The 21,218-nt window shown below is 41.5% G+C and overlaps 1 protein-coding gene across 1 annotated transcript; it reads left to right on the forward strand.

Moving 5' to 3' along the window:
• Positions 614-9,387, forward strand: LOC110398754 (cytochrome P450 2J2-like). Its single transcript, XM_021396678.1, has 9 exons — positions 614-784; positions 1,925-2,087; positions 2,665-2,814; positions 3,675-3,835; positions 4,570-4,746; positions 5,825-5,966; positions 7,393-7,580; positions 7,963-8,104; positions 9,209-9,387. Exons 1-9 carry the CDS (start codon positions 614-616, stop codon positions 9,385-9,387), a joined length of 1,473 nt encoding a protein of 490 aa, XP_021252353.1.

Genomic DNA, 21,218 nt, shown 5'->3' on the forward strand with positions numbered 1-21,218 from the left:
TAACAGAAGTGACGTACTCAAAAATATAAATTAATAACAATTAGAAATTTATATGGTATTAAATGTTAGATACAGCGTAGTTTTTATGTTTTGATATTTTGATGTATGTTTGTAGTCATTATTTTTGTGTCACTAATACTTACTTGAGGAAAATGCTATTCATGTACTAGCAGGCAAATCCAAATTTGCAACTACGTGTAAAGATAAATAACATTTGACACTAAAACACCTGTTAAATCTAACCTACTATTCACATTCTGGCATGTAACTCTGATAATCTGAATTCAGTAATTAGGAGGTGATCAACGATGTTTGTTTTTAAGGTTCCCAAGGCTTCAGCAGAAGTCATTCGATGTTTTCAGGCTGTGGCTACCTACAAACAGCTTGGTATGCCTCTGGTCAGGGATCAGCCTGATCTATCTCAGTAATGGGGAATAGATGGGGTGCCAGAAAAGGGTAGGCAGTGATAAAGAGGGAGGGACAGAGGGAGGGAAAGAACTGAGACTCTACAGGACTCAGTCTGCAAAGAGAACTGGTGTAACGAGGAGGATCACCTTTCCCAAGCTCCAGTACCTTATTATTGATAGAGACAAGCTGAAAAATCAGCTTTGAAATGCTGACAATTAGTCAAGCTTTTGTCATTTTGGTAATTTTTTTGTTGAGTGTTCAGTTTCTCAAACTGCAAAAGGCACGCCAGCAATTCCCTCCTGGACCAACTCCTCTCCCATTGCTTGGAAACTTGTTGCACTTGAACTTTCAGTTTCATCGGGATCTTCTGATGGAGGTATTTATTTTTCAGATACTCCTAATTGGCTAATTTTTTTGTCACAACTTAAAGCTGATAAATTAGCAGCCAAATGACAATTTTAAGTCTTAGGAGAGTGGCAGACAAGGTTTGGATCATAGATTATCTTGAGTTGGAAGGGACCCATAAGGATCATCGGCTCCAACTCATCTTTATATGTCCGTATGAACTTGATTTCAGTATTCAGGTTATGTGAAATATGTTGGTTTCACAATAAGCTCAGTGCTCAGTGATTCTTAAGAATCAGACAAACATGAATAGGGTTTTTGACTCATTATTTAGCTAGGAGAATACAGAGTTAAAAAGATGCTTCTCCACTGCTGATAATTCAGCAGGGAGGTGTCCCTGCCTATAGCAGGGGAGCTGGAACTAGATGATCTTAAAGGTCCCTTCCAACCCAAATCATTAATTATTCCACAATTCTAACTCCGGATGTGTTATTTTAGGAGAAGTAAGTGATTGCTTTGACCAATTGGATGTAATTCTGGTGGTGCCTTAGACATAGTCTACCACTTTCTCTGTATCACTGTGGGAGTAGAGTCCCATTCTCGCATGAAGCTCTTTTTCCATGATTAATTGAATTTCCTCTGTCATACTCTTGTCCCTCCTTGGGTATTTCTGCTGTCTCCAATGGTCAGTGCTCTTAGTATTGTGACTTAGCTGCAACCCACTGCAAGGCTGTTGACTGATTTGTGGTTCCCTCCTGCAGCACACAGAGGAAGCAGGTTTAATCAGTTGGTTTCCTCTTGCAACAGAAGGGTTAGCTGGAGGCATAGAAACCCAGAGATGCGCACAGTGTGGCTGTTCTATTAACTAGATACAAACTTTGGGACTGGATATGACACAACCTAAAATATGAAGTTTTCTTTCTTTTGGTGCAATGTTGCTGCAGCCTGTGCTTTGAAAGGAAAGTCACTTCCCCGTGGTAATTAAAATTGACTACAGAAAGCCTCATTCTCAGAAAAACAAGTCTTTTTCTGCTTCTGACTATAGTTCTATTCATAAGGATGATATTCTCAGCATAAACCTGGCCATTTGTCCTGTGAGTAGCAAGTGTAGCATCTACTGGAGATTTATGGAGTTTCACTTGGTCTATTCTGGCAACTTTCCCATCTACAGGTGGCAAAAACTTACGGCAACATATATACCTTGTGGTTTGGGTGGACCCCGGTGATCATACTGAATGGATTTCAAGCGGTGAAGGACGGCATGACGACACACCCTGAAGATGTTGCTGGCAGAATGGTGTCTCCTTTCCTCAAAGCAATGGCCAAAGGAAAAGGTGAGATTTTCCTGCACAACGATAAATAAAGGAGAGTAATGTTGACTTTGCAAACACTCCTGCCTCAACCTTGTCAAAGCCTCTACCCTCTCATTCAGAATGCTCTTCCAATAGATGCTGCCCAAATCCCCTATTAGCTCTCGAGCATAGTCTGCTATTTGTCATGACGCCTTTTATCCTGAGCTTTCCCAAGCCTGGGAGACACTCCAGATGAGGTTGTTTCTAGGTGACGGTTTTCGCTGTGTTCAAGATGTGTGCAATCCTAGCTCAGAACTCAGCAATCTTGCTCTCTTCATGGAATAATCCATCCTGCTGCAAGGGATTTTGCTGCATGTTACATGAACGCAAAGCATCCTGGTAGGTTAGCCAACTGTATGTAATACATGTGGTTGCCAAACACCTTCCATACAGTTTGGATATATTGGGCTATGATTTCTGATTACTGAAATTTGACCTCCTAAAGATACTTTTCTCACAGTGTGTTCCCTGATTTGCTCCACGTATTCCATAATATATTATTTTTAAATTAATCATTTGTGTCTATGGTAAATATTAATATGCCAGGGAATGCTCTCAGGTATTTTACTGGCAAGTGGTCGCTCGTGGAAGCAGCAGAGACGCTTTGGTATAATGACTCTGCGCAGCCTGGGAATGGGGAAAAAAGGCCTGGAGTACCGAGTGCAAGAGGAAGCTGCTCACCTGGTGGAGCTCTTTAGGAACCTGAAAGGTATCTGTCTGCTATGAAATTAGACGCTTTTCAGTCCTGGATCCATACCTTTAGTTTGAAAGCTTACTTACCTCTTTTTAGGGTTAGAATGGGTACAGAATGGGATATCCAAACTCACTAAAGCCTGAAGAGCAGACTGAGTCTAGTATTACAAGTGGGAATTTCTTAACAAGCTCTGTCTAAACTTACTGAAGTTGTAAACTTCTGAAATCCTTCTTTCTTGGGTTTATCATTTGTCTATCATTTACTGAATGAACAATGATGTGGTGTCATTGAATTGCATGGTAAAGTCAATCATGGATTTTCCACAATAGGTAAAGAGTATCGCAGAGATGAGTCCTTTTTCTAAACCCCAACGACGCCAAGTGCCGTGACATAAACTGGGGATTTTAGTGTCTGGCTGGCTAAATAACTATTGGCAATAGAACCAAAAGTAGGAGGTGAGGGGGGAACTTAAGCAGATTATCTGGCTCGGTGTAGTGTCCAAGCCAGGATCATTTCCATCCAAATAATTTTTGATGGGTGTCTGTCTCATATCTTTAAAAAAAATTCATCAGAAATAATTACAGTTTCAGATATAGAGAGTGTAAAATCATTTTGTTACTTTGCAGTTCCTATCCATCTATTCCGCCTCTTTAGCCTTCCCTAGCACAGAGAGGGCTACAAAATTGTTTTAAAGCTATGCTCAAAGACTATGTATTATTTTCATGAATACACATTTATGCCACATCTGTCCCCATTCATGCCCCAAGCTCAATAAAGGGAGATTTTTATGCCATCTCTAATAATCTCTTGTTCTGTTTGTAGAAGGAACAACTGAAGAAAATATTGAAAGTGAACTCTAGTTACTGTGTTTGCAGGAAGACCTGTGGATCCTTCCTTCCATCTTTTCCATTCTATTTCAAATGTAATTTGTGCTGTGGTTTTTGGATATCACTTTTCTGATGAGGACAAAACCTTCCATGAGCTGATCAGTGCCACAGAGAGGATATTCAGATTTGCAGGCAGCTTCATCTATCAGGTGTGTGAATAACATGCTATTTTTTTCTGAATTAGGTCAAAAATGAAAGGGCAATTATAGAAATAGGTCTTCACTAAATGCAGAACAACTTGCAACAGTACAAAAACAATACATATGTTCTCTAACAGTCTCAAGATTCAACTTTGTCTGAGTTTTTTTGTTAGATAACTCCCACAAGATACAATGAAGACCAACTTTGCATCCAAATTTTCCCCATTAGTTGCATTTTGATGTTTGCACTCTTAACAGTGAATAAACTGGGTAATGGGGATTTTCAATGGCATGACACACTCCGTTGATTTGAATTTTGTAGGAAAAAGGAAACCAAAATGTTGATGTAGTAGTAAACCTTCAACAAATCTATCATATAATAGTAACATTATTCAGGTCACCCGTAGTAAAGCCGCTGTTTAAGCAATTAGAAGGAAAGTTGCAATAGTCCTGCCTCAGCAATACGTAAGGCTGCAGATGAGGTTCAAGATACCTTCTAAAACTGAACAGTGAAAATTAAAGTATAAATCATGTCAGGAAGTAAGGAGACAAATATCTGCTACAAGCTTTTAACATTGCAGTCCAAAGATTTAGAGGAAAGAGACTGGTGTAAACTAACAGATAACAGGATGAAAAAGGCAAACGTGGTCCTTGAGTGTTTCCGGCAGTACTTACCCTTAGATCCAGAGAAGTGTCTTACTAGGTTCTGGTGTATAATTACCACTGGTGTGTCACTCCTGCAGCTGTATGAAATTCTCCCCTGGCTGATGTGCCGTCTCCCTGGTCCTCATAAGAGAGTGTTGTCTTGCTACGACACCCTGAGTTCTTTTGCAAGGATGGAGATCAGAAGACACGTGGAGAGAGGGATGCCAGATGAACCGCGGGATTTCATTGACTTTTATCTGGCCGAGATAGAGAAAGTAAGTGTTCATTCTGCCTGGTTGTACACTGATGGGGCATGTAAGTCAAAACAGACAACTAAATCATCCGTTCTGAAGCCTTACCGTAGTCTGTTGTATTTCATAGGCTTGTTATCATGAACAATGCCATAATAAGCCTGCTACTCTTCCTATCTGCCCAGGTTATTCAGTTCTATATCAGGAAGTCTCCCATGAGCTAAAGAGGCTCTGTTAAGGACACAGAGTTTTCTGATTCAAACTTTGTCATTTTGGAATACCTCTGGAAGCTAAGAGGCGGCTTGGGATACCAAAGAAGTACCTCTTAGAGCTGATGACGTATATGTAGCTACTTCCTCCAGTCATCATCTTTCAGCTAGTCAGGCTGCCATGTTCTTAATGTTGGCTCATGGGCTCCAGAAGAAAGGTGATACATCCTTCCTTTTACAGTATGTATGAATGACTCCTACAAGATTTACTAAAATAAACACTTTAGAGGCAACGATTCATTTTTTTTAATCTGAATTTTCTCTAAATGGTTTTCTATTTTACTCATTACAAGAAAAAATACTTGGATACCTTTCTTCCGCCACTTGACATCTATCCTAAACCGAGAGAGGAAACAACTCTCATGATCTCCTGTTAAGATTCTTTTATTTAGATGCTTTATTCTTTGTATTTTACTGCACCATTTGATAGCTTACTGGTGAGACCAGGGCACAGTGGCACTGTGGCCCACATGTTTAGAAGTACACTCTGCACTAACTGTAAAAGTTGCAGCTGATTTTTGCATAGAATCATAAGTTTGGAAAAGACCTCTAAGATCACCGCCCTCTGTCCCTAATTCAACAGGCATAAACCTGCCTGTTTCTTTTTGTTTTCCTTTTTTAAATGAAATAGTATTTCACCTCATGAAAAAGAGCAATACAGACTTACTATGTACATTTGGGAAACAATTTACCTCTTAGTACTCATCAAAAACTGTAACTCTGAATATTCTTTGTGCGAGTGCCAGCTGTGGAAATAATGACTCTCAGGCAGAAGGCATGAAGGATGATCTAACTTTTATGCTTTAACTTCAACTTTTTATTATCATCTACAGTCTAAAGATGAGGACAAGCCCAAGTATGATGAAGACAACTTGGTGCATGTCATAAATGATCTTTTCCTCGGTGGATCAGAGACCTCAAGCACAACCTTGTACTGGGGCCTACTCTATATGGTAGTCTATCCTGATATCCAAGGTGAGAGAGATTCTTGCTGTGAAATACTGTGAGTACAACCAATGTTTGTGACTGAATGTAATGAGTTGCATGCACAGGAGCCATTAGATGAGCTTGGCTCTGACTCTCTGAAAACACTAAAACCAACTTGCTAAAATTACAGCAGAGGAAAAAAACCGACCCCCATCCTCTGAGCTGACCAAACCAGGTCGCTGAACAGTTCTCTTCCATTTCTGGCATAACACGGTGCTGAGCACGCTGATACTCCTAACATGCCACTGGATTGCTCGATCCCTTACTGGCCAAACTAGTTGGTCAAACTTTGGCAAGTTCTGAAGGGCTGCCAGCTGCACTAAGGAAGGCTTGTGGTTCTGGTAGAGTCAGCTGCCTCTTCCTGTATATTTCCTCTCAGGAAAAAGGTGGAGATGTGCAAGATAATTGGCACAGTGCAAATCCATACACCTCTTTGAAGAGCATAGTGACTCCCTGTCTTTGCTGAGTGCTTCAGCAAAGCACAAGTTGAGGCAGCGAGTGTTCACGGAATATGAATGGCCTCAAGGTTTCAGTAGAGCCTATTCTACGTGTAACCAGCCAATGGTCTTAGCATCTCATCTTTAAATAACCACTAATGATTGTCACAGATTATTTAGGAGAAAACAAAGCATGAATGTGGAACACCTGCAAGAGACAGAAAGACTGCAGATGCAGAACAAGAAGTTTAAGAGGAGGAGTCTGGCTGCCTGATGTGTAGAGACGTTTTCAAGCAAAAACTGCTGGCAGTACACACAGGCTGCGTCTGTTTTCATTAATACTGCAAAAGAGATTGCTCATCTAATTAACACCAATTCCATGAATGACTGTAGTTCCAGGCTGAGTCTGCTCCATCTTACCCCTATGCTAGGAAGAGAAAGGGTGTGGCCAGGGCTTAAGAAGGACTCCTGGGGTCAGAGCTTCTTCCATCTGCTGTGCTCACACACTGAAAGCGAGGGAGATACCAATATTCCCACTCAAGATTTTAGTCTGATTCTGGTGTTGTATGTTCAGTGTTGCCATACTTGGACCAACTCTGCTCAACTCCTCCCTTGCACTGAGAGTTAGTATCCAAGATGTTTATGTAAATTTTGAAAGTGAGATTTAGATTTTGAGGTAAGGGAAACCGAGCAATCCATAAATAGCTTCAAAATCTGAAGCTGAGTGATCCATGCTACATTATCCAAGCATGCTGAGAGAGAAACATCAGAGCTGGAATAAGAACAGTGTGGTCCTTGCTTATGTTTCTGGACCACACAGGGTTTCTTTTTTTCCCCCCTCTTGAGTTTTATTTTCATACATGGAGTTGAGATATTATATGTTGAAGAATGAATTTTCCTATTGCTCTAAGAAAAAGAGAGCAGTTGAAACATTTGATGCATTTTTCCCATCTCAAGGGGTGAATATTTCTCCACAGAGAAAGTGCAGAAGGAGATGGATGCTGTTTTGGGTCCTTCCCAGACGATCTGCTATGAGGATCGGAGAAAACTGCCCTATACAAATGCTGTGATTCATGAGATCCAGCGCTTCAGCAACATAGTCTTTGTTGGCATGCCTAGGGTGTGTGTGAGGAACACAACATTGCTGGGTTACCCTGTCAAAAAGGTATGGATATTTCAATTTAACATCACATCTTCTGCATATAAACTGTTCTCCATGTAACCCAGGAGTAAAGGACCTGGGTTACCAGCTGTGGGTTATCAGTAGAACTGTCATTAAAACTAGCAGTAGAAGTGGTCACCATTATGCAGTTGTACCAAAATGACTAATACTATTAACTCCTGTTGACATGGCTGCAGGGCTGGGAACTGATAATTTCCGGAAGAAAATGACCAACAGCTCCCATTTTCTAGGAGGATAGTCCTCTAACCATATGGTATCTGCTCATTAAAAAGAAATGGCACCAAGCAGCATTTATCCACAAGGCTGTAGTAACTGATAGGTGAAACAAGTCAATAGAACTGTATCAGTAGTATCTTCCTTGCAGGGCACCATTGTTATTCCAAATATAGCATCTGTTCTGTATGATCCCGAGCAATGGGAGACACCTCGACAGTTCAACCCTGACCATTTCCTGGATAAAGAAGGAAGCTTTGTAAATCGAGAAGCCTTCTTACCATTCTCAGCAGGTAAGCGCACCAGCAATCTGAATGGCCCCAATGGATTAGATGAAGGATGCACAAGTGTGAGTATTTCTTCAGACAGCACCTTATATCTCCACTATTTGCTGCTTTTAAAGGATAGTTATCTGCTAAGGGAGACAATTCTGTGCTGTCAGGCCCCAGAGTGCTCTTAGGACACTGCAGTGGGAATGCCAGTTGAACACCTGAACTTCCTGGGTTTGTTGCATGTTGCAGTCATCCACCGGTGTTGGATGTTTCTTTTCCCTGTTTTATTCTTCATACATATTTTTTTCCTGATAAGCAATATGCCTCCTGTGTGCTGGAATTGCTTGCAATCTCTCTTAAAGGATCAAGCTGAAAGAAAAGCAGAAATTCATCCTTATATACAAAGTTCCTAGTTACAGAACTGAAAATCCAGTTGCAAAAGAAGGGAAGTAAGATAAAAGCACAGTTTGGGATCACATTCAGCAGTAAAGTTCTTACTCTGGCAGTTTTGTTTTAGTATCTTTGCTTATATAGTGAGGTAGTCACTCAGGTGCCTTTGTAGGAGTGGATTCTTAGTGAAAATGGAATAGCTGGCTTTTGTTTTCCCTCTATTTGTCTACTAATCTGGAAATGTGAGTGTATTATTAACTTGTTTTCTTTAATTTATATGGTTTCTGTGCTGTTCATAATATCGGTTCCAGCAAGGAACATTTGGCAATTAACAGTAAGCCTATTGCTTTGCCTGTATATGACCAATTTTTTTCAGTTGCAAATGCTGTTGCTAGGTAATTTTGACCCACTGACTTTGAGTCACTAAGAAAGCATGTACAAACAACTGACAAATTCTTTGGATCTGACCATGAGGCTCAAAATCTCCTATAAAATGAAAGTCATTTTCTGCCAGGTCAAGAAAGAAATGATGGTGATACCTCAGGGCTCTTAATTTGATGTCTCCTAACACTGGAAGGGAACTTTTTGAGAAAGAATTCAGAAAGTTTTAGTTCTGTGGCTTTCAGGATCCTAGCCATGAACAAAAGAGTCCCCTCTGCTTATGGCAAGAATGAACAAAGTGACTGTCAAACTAATAAGTTCCTACTCACCATCCTTGCCCTCTTCCTCCCACAGGGCACCGGGTGTGTTTGGGGGAGCATCTGGCAAGGACCGAGCTCTTCATTTTCTTTGCCAACCTGCTACGGGCATTCACCTTCCGGCTCCCTGAGGGAGTGACGAAGATCAACACTGAGCCCATTTTTGGGGGCACGCTGCAGCCCCACCCATACAAGGTTTGTGCCATCCCACGCTAGGCTGTGGGCATCACAGACCACCTTTACCTCAGTGAACTTCCCTTCAGATGTAAAAACATTCTTCGATCAGCCAGTATATTGACATTAGTCTATCACAGCATTATACAGCACGTGGAGACAAACCAAGATCCAGACCACCAATACTTTTGGTATGGTGAAGGTCCCAGACATTCTTGCAAGGATCTTGTCTATTATTTTTATTTTTTCCTTTTGGAGAGCATCCAAAGAAAGAGACGATGGTTCCCAGTTGTGAAGACTGCATTCTGTGCCTACCTGTCCTAGCCAAGTAGGATTGTCACTGTGCTCACTATTGAGCAAACCTCAGTGAGACTGAACAGAAGACCTCAGCAAGAGCTGAGCAGGTGTCATTTCTGTGAGTAGTCTGACTTCAAGGCATTTGATTCTGGAAAGTGCACGTTTAAAGACCTACTTTGGTTTTACTATCCTGAGACACTTTAATTTGTTGGCAGGTTGGAAATAAAAGAAAATAAAATGGAAACACATTGGAATATGAGTTCATTAATGTCTGAGTTTGAGGTAAGCATCTCCCATGTATAAGATGATAAGAGTCAATGTGAAGTCAAAGAAACTTAAATTTCATAGCTACTAACAGTGTGAATGTGTAACTTGGCAATGTAATCATTGTTATAATGTATTGCCACTTGATTTCGTCATTTTGAAAAATTTGTTTTCTATGGTGTAGAATCATGCTGACTTTGTCTGGGTTACTACAAGGTTGGGACCTTCAGCTCTGTAATCAGAGCTGCTCATCGAATGAACACAGTAACTGGTAGCAGTAGAAGACCATTATCAACCCTGGTTGGAAGAGGCATAAATATGGGATGAGATATTCACTTTGCCAGTGGATTTCAGTGCTAACTGTTCACAGCAGAGGAATGTAGAGGCTTTGGATGGCAACATCTAGAGACCTTCTGAACATTCAGATGTTCCCTGTCTTCTCTGTGTCCTTCTCTTCATTATAACCCATACTGTACTTCATCCTCCATTCAATCTCATTCCAATCTCTCCCTCAAAATTTTCAATTCCTACTCCCATCCATTCCTTATCCATATAAATCCTACTTCAGAATTCAACTACTCTTTTGGTTTCTCACCAGTTTTGTCCTTTCATCATATCAAGGTTCTGTCTCCTCTTACTCTTCTCTGTGCAAGTATTAGTAGACACATCAATGATGAGCTGAAAACCACGACCAGTGAGTTATAGGTGGTGGTTGGAAGATCTCCTTTTTTTCTTCTTTGTGCTTCTACACCATAAAAAGGACACCACAGTAACTACAGAGGCACTGGAGGTAGCTCAGTGTAAGAAAATATAAATGAAGGTTTGACACGGGAATTCTGAAAGATCTTAATGTAGTTGCTTACAGGCACTGATCCCACTCAAGACAGAGACAGTTTAAGCATAGAGCTGGAGGTGACAGCCAAATTCATCTGTAGCTATGATAAGGCAAATTGCTATAGTATTCTTGAGTCCAAATCACTTTTGGAAATGATTCAAATCTTGGAGTTCAGTAAAGCTATAATCACTGCTACAAACTTAGGATTAAACTTGTATGAGGACCACAAGGGTTTTTATACTGGGGTATAAACTATTTGTAATTAAATCATTGTGGCACATATGAACTTACTAAGTTTAAAATGGAGAAGAATGTTTCTAAATAGAAGTGAAAGCTACTGAAAGTCATGCTGAGATGGAACAGATCCTGGCACTGCTCCACCACAACCCAGTATCTGCAGGCTGGAAAGGAAATCGGAACAGTAGTGGATTTCACAATAGCAATAACTGCCATGAATAATCCAGCCTGTTGACTACACACTATATCAAGTGCTGTTCCAGGGCCTACACATTCCTGCTCATTCTCCTTTCCAGCTTTATCTGCGCTTCTCCTCCACCCTACCCTCCCATACCTCCTCCTCTTCGCTAACTCTGCTGGAGATTACATCTCTTGCTGCCTTTGCCCACTCCTCTTGTCATCTTGTTACTCACTGAGGAGGCTTAATGAGAAGATACGTTCTCAAGGACTGGAACATTATGTCTGCTGAGACTCTCTGCCTCAGCACAGCTCTGCTTTCCCTCCCAGAAATCATTTTCCCTGTACTTGTACAGGAATGTAGACACCCAGCTCGTAGATTGGCTGAGAGATGTGCAGGTTATGGGGACAGAGGGTCCTTAGCCATCAGTGTTATTTGCAGGCATCCTTGGTTAGCACTGTCCTTTAGCACTTTTCAGTGGCTCCTAGAGGTGAACTCTGTGTACCCCAGTACAATGAGCCATTAGAGCTTTGTGCCTTGCTGTCCTTGGTACCAAAAAATGCCAATCTGAAGGAAACTGGGTTGGCTCAATTGGCTGCCCTCATCTCCTGTCCACAGACCTTCCTGTTCCCCTATTGCCTCTTCAAGTGCTGCTTTCTTTCCTGATCCCCTTGTCATCACCAAGCTGCCCACTGGTTACAGACCCTAGGCACATGTCTGCATTACACCATCAGAGAGCTGCCAGATAGAAAGGCGTACACCCTGGTGCTGATGACTGGGGTGATGTAACATTTAAGTGAAGTGACTAACCCTCCACCCCATCTATTTTTTTAATATAACCAACGTCAACCACAGCCTCAAGTCTCTGAGTTGTGGTAGCTTTGTCATCCTTAATAATATGGTTTAGAAAAGTTTGAAACCAGTTTGCAGATGTTTATTCAAGGGAAAGATACTCAGCTGGATCTATTGCTTTTTAAACCACTGCAATTCCTTTGGGAAAAAGCGAGGTCATGTCACAGAACTGAGGAGGTGGCTGCTCTGTTTAATACTTGCAGGACAGCGGAAGTCTGAATGCAGAAACCTACGGGATTTATATTGCTGGACATGAGAGGAGAGGGCTGCCCAAATTTATATGGTGCCCAGCTCTGCAAAGGTTCCAGTTAAGGAAAATATTGCCAAGTTGTCTGATACTGTGATTCCCTACTAATTTTTTTTTTTTCTTGTGTTTTCCTGTTTCATGGTAGGGTTTTCCAAGATAGCAGTATTTCAGGTTAGATATTTGCAAATATTTCTTCTCAGAAAGAGTGGTGAGGCACTGGCACAGGCTGCCCAGGGAGGTGTTGGAGTCACTGTCCCTGGAGGTATCCCAGAACCATGGAGATGTGGCATTGAGGGACATGATCTAGAGTGGTCACACACATGGTGTGATGGCTGGACTAGATGATCCTATTGGTCTTTCCAACCTTAATGATTCTATGATTAGTGTAAGAACCATATGGCAGGTGGTGTGTCAAACTTCAGGGCAAACTGTTTATCCTGGCAGAAGGAGAAAGCAGCAAGTAGAGACAAAGAATGCCTTGTGCAAATGTTTGGTAGAGTTTGCATCCCTCCAAAGGTGAAAACCAAATGTTTTCTGTTCAAACAAGCTGTTTAGGAAACTGGTGCATGTCAGTGGTTCAGGCTACATTGTCCCTGTTGATGCTCCAATGTATGAAATGGTGAATTGATTGCTGGTAGTGGGGGAAACTGGTATTGATGGGATTCTACTTTGAAAAAAAACACTCTGTTGCAGAAGCATAGCACATTTCGGAAAACTGTTTCTGTAGTTTTGAGGAGGCCTAAAAAATTCTGTACGTACAGGAGCCAACAGAAAAGGAAACATTCACTGTCTCTCCAGTGGAAGATATCAAATGCAACACAGATGGAGATTACTTAAAAGAGCCAGAAGGAATGGTACAGCACATCTTGTTGGTAAGCCATGCAGCTCCTCACCGCTGAATGTTCTGAGTGTTTGCTTCTGTTCAAATTTAACTGGATGAATTTTCAGCAGGAAAATTCCATTTGCGTTGTTTTACACCAATGCAGTGCTTCTCACTTGTCCCGTTCTAACAACTGTTCCGAAGGCCTATCATGTGCTGTCAAAATGGAACACCAGACTAGTGGAACTTTCACCTGACACAATATGGCTGTGCTTATGCTTTATGCCATTTACTCCAAATTAAAACGTTTCAATATATCATACTTCGGTCTATTGCCATAATCTTCGATTTTCCATTTGAACATCTTACTTTCAAACAAAACCTTGACCGTGTGCCTGCTAAGACATAACTGAGACTGGACAGAGATGGTCATTCAAGCAACTTGGATCCCTGAAGCATGAGCTGAAATGCACTTAGTGTTATCCATCTATTTCCCTCTGAGTGAAAGTCGTGCTGCTGGCTCTTTTCAAAGCTTAATTTATTCATTTGCTAGATGTCTTCAGGTGATAAAAATACATTGTGAATGGCAAATCAGATTTTCTTCAGTGAAATTTCTGGTCAAAACAAGAGATAATGTGCTAATTGAATTGGGGTTGCACACATTTCCTGTAATGAATGTTAAGGAGCCACGTATCATCAGATGTGAGATCTGCATTCAACCCTGTGCTGTCAGAGCAGCTTGAACTGGAAACTGAGGGTAACCCAAGATGAGGAAATCCCTCCCCATAAAATTCACATGCTGTAAATGTCATTGTCTGCCCGCCTCTTCTTTCTTCACTATGCCTATTATTTTTTACCATTGTGAAATAGCACATTAATAACGTTTCTAGCTGACTTAAATTTCAAGAAACAACTAGCTTCAGTTTCATAAAAGAACTAGTTCACGGAGAGCTGGAGATAGGTGAAGCATTGAACTATTTGAGTTTCAACATGTTACTAACAATACAGTTAGTATACCTGCAAAAATCACACTGAGCTCAAATACTCAGTGGAAAAGAGAGAAAGAGAGGTCTATAGCTGCATATGCAGAAATGTACTGCAGAATAAAGCAAAGGCACCTGTTTGGGAGTATGACTGTGTAGGGAATATTACTTCTGTGTGTCTGTAACAGCTCACACTATAGATCAGGCAGATCAGATAAGCCATATGACGTAGGGATTGGAGGACAAGAGCAAATGTGGGGTCTGAAGAACGGCTTTGCCAGCTTAACTCATAGCGTTGCAACCAACACAGCTGTGTGTGCAAACCAAATGGCTGGAGATCTGGGTGCTATGATTTGAATCAGTGAGTCATTTTGTGAGATTAAATGTGTGGATCAAAATTGTACCTAAGAAGTATCAGTTCTTTAACTTTTTTCCGACATACATAAGTGAGTTTCATTTCACCCTTATGCCCAAGCCCTTTGAGATGTCTCTCTAGAGATTTAAATCACACTGTTAGAAATTGTTCTCCTTTATTAAGGTAAATTATACAACTATGCTTTTTTTGTCTTTTAACGGTAATTCAGCACAGGAGGTCAATGTACTGTGAAATGCATCTAATCAGCTGTATCAGGAAGATGCTCTCTCTCAGATCAAATCTTACAAAGACAACAGGCTTCACTTGCTTTTTTTTTTTTTTAACTCAGGTGAGTTAAGATCTCAGGGGAGATCCAAGGGGCTGTCAGGTATGGTCATGAGAGCCATGGAGACTCAGAACGGAGTCTGGTCTGAGATGGGACCTGCCGTTCTTGCCATATAGATAAGGCAATGAAGAGAAGACCTAGAGGAGACCTGGTATCAGACTGCACAAGGGATCTATTTCACTTGTTTTCTCCTCCTTCATGACGTCTATGATTGTTTCTAACATTGCAATCATCAGAATTCAGCATTCTTTTAATTCCGAGCTTTGCTAACTGCTGCGTACTCAGGTGAATCAGAGAGGTCTCTACAAAGACAAATCCATACCAGGTAACATTAAGTATAAGCCATATGGGATGCCAGCAGGCCAAGTTCAGGGGTCCCAATGTTGAATATAAGCAATGTGGGATGCCAGCAGGCTAATTTGGGCGTCCACAAGGACCCACTAATTTGCAAGGAGTTTTCAGGGGTTTTATTATCAAATGCCAGGTAAGACTTAAGAAGTTTACCCAGTTCCAGTGTTGTTAAGTGTGAACAGGTGAGTGTTGGTGAACCTGGGAACAACCCACACTGTCATATATCAGCACTCAAAATTCCCACAGAGGGCTTTGTTGTATGTAGTTTCTTCTGAAATGCTGATGCGTAGCAGAGCACGCAGAGTCGATCATATCACTGTACGAGAATGAGGAAATAAACTTTCTTGAAAATACTGATTGAAATGATACAGCGAGATTATTTTTAAAAAAAGTGATAAAAGACACAGTTTCATCTCTGCATTTGAAAGATTTTTTGTGATCCTCTCAGACAGAGGATTACCTATCTGCTTACCACTGGTACTGCCATTTCTGCATACCTTCACCAGAACTGGGTTTCTTTGTCTGTTATCACCCTGAAAAGAAACACTGGTACAACTTTACATAGCAGAGTCTGGAAAATACTGATTACTCCAGCTTTTTCCTGTCCTCAAAGCAGTTATTTCCCTATAAGCAATATGTAGAGAGCATGATTCAGAGGAAGAGTGAATGATATGTTTAATTTAGGTACTATCTCTCAGTCTCCTGTAAGTTCCTCTGGTTGTATGCAGCTATTTGCAGGAGAACCAATGAAGAAACTGCTTGTAGATCGTATCCTGCAGATGCAGGAAACCTGACACAAAAGAGTCCTACAAGGGAAAGAAAATTAAAAATATGAACACCACAAATGGAATATGATCAATACAAAGAATCCAGGTATGAGCCACAGGACAAAACATGAAAGCAGAAAAGGCTGCAAGCAGCAATTAGATCTCAGCTGATTGTATGGCACTGTAGCAAAAGTCTCTACAGACAGCCTGTCAGTTGACAAGAAACAATTTCTTGAGGTTTTTTTCTTTCTCTGAACCCTATTTTTCAAGAGACTCAAAGGGTTCTTTCTTTTGCAGTCATTCAGGTTAGGTCTTTCAGACGTTTCGGAAAAACACAGGTTCTGTGAATCATGGTTTGCTGAAGTCATCTGGATGATGGCTGCACATGCTGTCATGTCTGCTGTACTCCAGTCTCACCCCTTTCTTGCCTGAAGATTAAAGGCAACCCCAGCTCTGTGATTTGATGAAGACAAGCTGGCCTGCATTCTCCATGACCTCTTTTTGGCAGCAACAGGAACTACACTACTTTGCCTTGGGCACTGCTCCATGTTTTGACTGAGCCAAGAGAAAAGGAGAGACTAATGAGTCCCATGTAAAACCATCTGGATGGTGCTTTCTCAAAGAGCACTCCAACGTCAGCACAAAGATAATACGATGGAAGTGCAAAGGTAAACATTTGCAAAACTACATCCACATGGAAATTAGTATTCTTGGCGAGCTGACAAATACATCTTTGGTTTGCTGAGAATCACAGATGCATCCAGGCCCATTAGCTTCATCTTGCTGCCCTGTACCCTTGCACAAAGTATTCACTGTTTTTTTCCGTTCTTTGAGAGTCAGAAGGAAGGCCAAGAAAGGTGACATGTAACAGGACTGTGAGATGGCAGTCTCACTTCATTCAGAAACAGTCACAGGTAAAGTGACAATAAATGCTGTTTCTGACAGCTGTCCCAAGAGCTCCTTCTCTACTGATGAGTGGTCTGTTTTATTGAATACGATTGGAAAAAGATGCATCTCTTGTACAAGAGGAGGGATTTTTCTCATCCATGACTAAGGTGCCCCACGTGGGTGCCAGTGCAGGGACACCCCACAGGAGAAACTTTCTGTTAATCACAAGGAGGTGTTACTGGTCAGTGGTTAAATCTGCAGAAAGGATGGAGTTTTAATTTCCCATTTGAAAGTGCATGCCTGCAGAAACTGAGCTAGGAATGCATGACAGCATTGGAGCCCAAAGGTCGAGTCATGACTCCCACCCATCACGAGGATACTGACCAAACTCACATCCATTCTTACACTACCGGGCAGTTAAGTGAGAGAATCTTATTAGGCAATTAGCTGAGAATGTTTCAGTGCATTATTAAGAAACCATCACCAGAGAGCTTAATATAATCTCTGTACAGAGTAGTTCTCTGTTTCCGGTCACTGGAGCATTTAACTGAGAATGTGCTCATAAGACAAATTCAAGTAGGAGAGACTGTGAGGAAGGAGGAATTCCAATAAAGATTCACGCCGCAGCTAAAACCATCAATGAGAGTGTGCCAAAAGGGGTGGTTCTGCTTGCTTTGTCCTTGGCCACGTTCTCACTGTGCTTCTGCTGCAGTAGTGAGACAGCAGCCAGGAGGTGAGCATGTTCAGACTGCTGAGGTAGCAGAAACCTATTCCTGTAACCAATAATGAAAGGCTTTCCATTAGATCAGTCAGGTGAAGTCACTCATTTTGCAGCTCTCTTGTCACAAGATGCAACCCTGGTGAAAGAGAAATGAGGGGATGGGACCATTCGTTTTCAAGGCATCTTGCTTATAGGTAGATTGCAGACTGATTATAAAGTGAAACTACATGAAGCAGCTTGCCAAGAATCACACAAGATCTGTACGTAGCTCAGCAGGGAACTGAACTAGTTTTCTAAAGTCTAAGCTAATGTCCAGACCAGCATATCAGTCTTGTCCTTCCTGTGATACCTCTTCCATTCTTCCTGCTCACTCTGTGTGTGGTTCAAAGGACACACTCCCTTGCAGCCCAGCTATGTTTGCTTGGGACTAGACATGGTTCACTTGCCTGTGCTGTCCAAGTGCTCCAATCGGGCTGATGCCTAGAGGGGAGTAGATCCGGGAGCAGAGGGCTCTGGGGATAGCAGGTCACAGCTGGGTGAGGATGGAGATGAGGACAGCAATGTTTTCTGGAAGTTGAATTTTTGTGGGTGTTGTCATTTTGTCTGGATTTCTCTGATATTTTTAAACATCCAGATGGCCTAAATGAAGCTGTCTCCAAGATCAGCACCTCTCCATTTCACTGGTGATCTGTGGACTTCTAAACTGAAGATACTCATGCTTTTTATAGTTTTATGAATCGTTCCTAATAAATCCTTGGCTCAAAGACAAAAGCATCTTTTTGCTCTTCCTCAGCTTCAGTCTGTACATTGAGCTTTCTAAGCAGAACTTCAAACTATGTGTCTCCCAGTGGGACTTCAGAATGGATTAGCAGTGAATGGAAAGGGATTGTAGTAATAGTAGCAAATGCTGCAACTCACTGAACAGTCTCTCAGCCAAAGATAGTGCCTGGGGAAGCCTGTTACTACAGTACAAGCCACAAGGTGGAAGGGAAGGAAACAGGAAGAATGAGCAAAACTCATTAAAGAGAGACAGCGGAGCTTATTTGTTTGATGACTGAATCTTTCCTGTAGTCCTTATTTCGGTAATACTGCCATCAGCTGATTATGTCTTGGCACACTAAGGCTCTGGAAAGCTTCCTTAGAGGCCTGGCCACTGCAGGAGCAGCAAAGTGAGAAAAACTGCAGCACACCAGAGCAGTTACTGCTCCAGACCCAGCCTTGCTGTTGGGGATAGGAATTAATTATATTGCTTTTAGGGAAAAGGACAAAGAAAAGCTCTGTTACCTGTGGTATTAAGATTTTAAAGGCTGGGCTGAGAAAACAGTTTCTCTTTCACAGAATTCTGCTGATTTGGGGAGGGCATTGCAACTGTCAGTTATTATCAATCTGATACATGCTGCAAAACAATGAAGTGGATAGTTCAGAATCTTCATGTGTTTGTCTATATAAGTAAGAAGCTGCACAGAACTGCAGGTAGGTGACATTTTATGTACTACAGTGTGAGATCATCATCATCGAGGTTCCCTATTTTCCTGCGTGTACAGAAGTAAAACACAGATTCTGCAGTTCTTTGAGTACTAGATGGAATCCAATTCAGGGATTCAAGGAATTGTTTTTTTTTCTTTCCTTTACACCTTATTTGGGCTATTAATTAAGGTAAAAACATGGACTTCCAAATGCTGTGAAAATCATTCTTCAATTACTCTCTTCCAGAAAACAGCCATTGGCCAAATCAAGTGACAGCAACTAGGCACCTGATCATATTTGTGTGAGTTATCAGTATGGTCAGCATATTTCATAATCCCTGGCAACATCTTTGTTTCCAATAGGAAACTCCTTCCAAAGGAGGAGGCCTGCACCTACCTCCAGAGTGATGCAGTCCTACCTACAGATGTTCCTGAGATTTGAGTTCAGCAACACAACAATGCAGAGGATTCCTAACAGCAAATTGGAGAAGCCAGCGCACATGTGGAAACTGTGCCTAGCCAAACTCTTCACAGCTTTGTAGACAGTCTGTCTTCACCTGTTCCCTGGAGATCCCTGGATGCCTCTTCATCTTTCAAGAGTTCATCATACGAAGTACTACAACTGCTTAGAAAAAAAAGATCACATATTTTGTATAAACAGTTACATATGTGTATGTACATAGATACATAAGTTTTGGTATTAAATATACATATATAACATCAAAAACCACATCCAAATATCATCTTTATTCATCCCTGAAACAGATGTTCAGAAATCCTTACCTCCGATCCCATACAGTCACAAGCTCTAATTGATGCTGTTGCTAGCTGAAATCCTAATCCTTTGTGCAAGATAACACCACCTCTTCTTCCCTCCCTCCTTGCAATTAAGTCTTTCTCAACTACCCAGGGTTGAAGAGTTCAAAACTGGTCTCTTATGGGTGCAGAACTACAAGGAATCCGAACTCTAGCAGCTACCAGTGGCATCTGAGTACTTTGAAGGCCACTCGTGACGCTCTACACATGTCAAATGAGATACCCCAGACAGTGCCTACTTGAAAAGTTTGGCTCAACTGCCTAGCTGAGTGAGACTTGGCAAGCACAATGCTCAGTGCAACGGTGAGCAAACATTACCATCTAATGGCTGCTAGTGTTAATTGCAACTATAATTTCTATTTTAACAATGAAGGCAGTTCCTTGTGTGAAAAAGGCAGCTGTATGGTTGGAAAACAAATAAGCACAGAAAGGTAATAAAAGCAGCGTTTATGATCTTGCTGTTTACATCAATATAGGAAACACGTCATTTTGGGCAAGACTGCTGTTGGCACTAACACACTTGCAGAATCTGCAAACACTTATTAAGTGAGACCAGGAACCACCAGAAGAGCTGGGTGCCTGGAGAGTAATGGATCCTCACTGATGCATACTTAGCTCAGAAAATGAAAGGTAACGAGTATTGGTCTCTTGTGCAGCTGCAACATATTTTAAGTATTTGTAGTTCAGATATTTTCCAGCTGTCTTCCTACATCCTCCTCTTTTTTTCTGAGAGACTGTTGAGCTATTTATCTATTTTAATTGCACTTCCAAAGCCTTTGTCGAAGTACTTATTGGTGTTCCTTGGCAGTCACCACAGAGATAGTAACATTGTTCCACCCTAGACTGGAACAAAGCTGATTGTACGCTACGTTCCTCAGTCAGTAAGATTATTTTTCTAGTAGAGCTACATGGCTGCTCTCTTTCCAACTTCACCAGGTCAGTATGGATTCTGTGATGGACAAATCTCGCTTTCTGGAAATTTGTTATGATATTAAAAGATTCTTAAAGCTCATCAACTCTCTCTCATCTACAGGCAAAGGATGACCCACAATCTATATTCAGACACCAACATGTTCCAAGAGCCTCTTCATAAGTGGCTCAGATGCCACCACTGTCGCTTCATGCTGGCCCCTCCTCTACATGATGGTGCATCTGGAAGTATAAGGTGAGAAATGCATGCATCTGCACTTATACATGTCACTGTCCCTGCCCGTGGCAGCGTAACAGGCAAAACGTAGTTGACTCAGCTGCCCCAGTCCTGCAGTGTAAGCTGTCTTGAGCATTGCAAACTCCTAAATAAAAGCCTACACATAATCTGCCTTCTTGAATACTCATTTCTGTACTGCAGAATTGGTCCAAGAGGAGCTGGAAGACGTCACCACCACACACCCCGTGCAATGGAATATAAGGACCAAGACCGCGACCGGAAGTGTCGTTTTTCCACTTCCGC

This window comes from Numida meleagris, chromosome 4 (genome assembly GCF_002078875.1).
Source record: "Numida meleagris isolate 19003 breed g44 Domestic line chromosome 4, NumMel1.0, whole genome shotgun sequence".
Taxonomy (NCBI): Eukaryota; Metazoa; Chordata; class Aves; order Galliformes; family Numididae; genus Numida; species Numida meleagris.

Excerpts from the sequence above, each read along its gene's own strand:
- LOC110398754 (XM_021396678.1), top strand. The coding sequence starts at position 614 with ATGCTGACAATTAGTCAAGCTTTTGTCATTTTGGTAATTTTTTTGTTG. Across the intron at positions 785-1,924 it reads ATCGGGATCTTCTGATGGAG|GTGGCAAAAACTTACGGCAA; the intron begins GTATTTATTTTT and ends TCCCATCTACAG. Across the intron at positions 8,105-9,208 it reads CTTCTTACCATTCTCAGCAG|GGCACCGGGTGTGTTTGGGG; the intron begins GTAAGCGCACCA and ends TTCCTCCCACAG.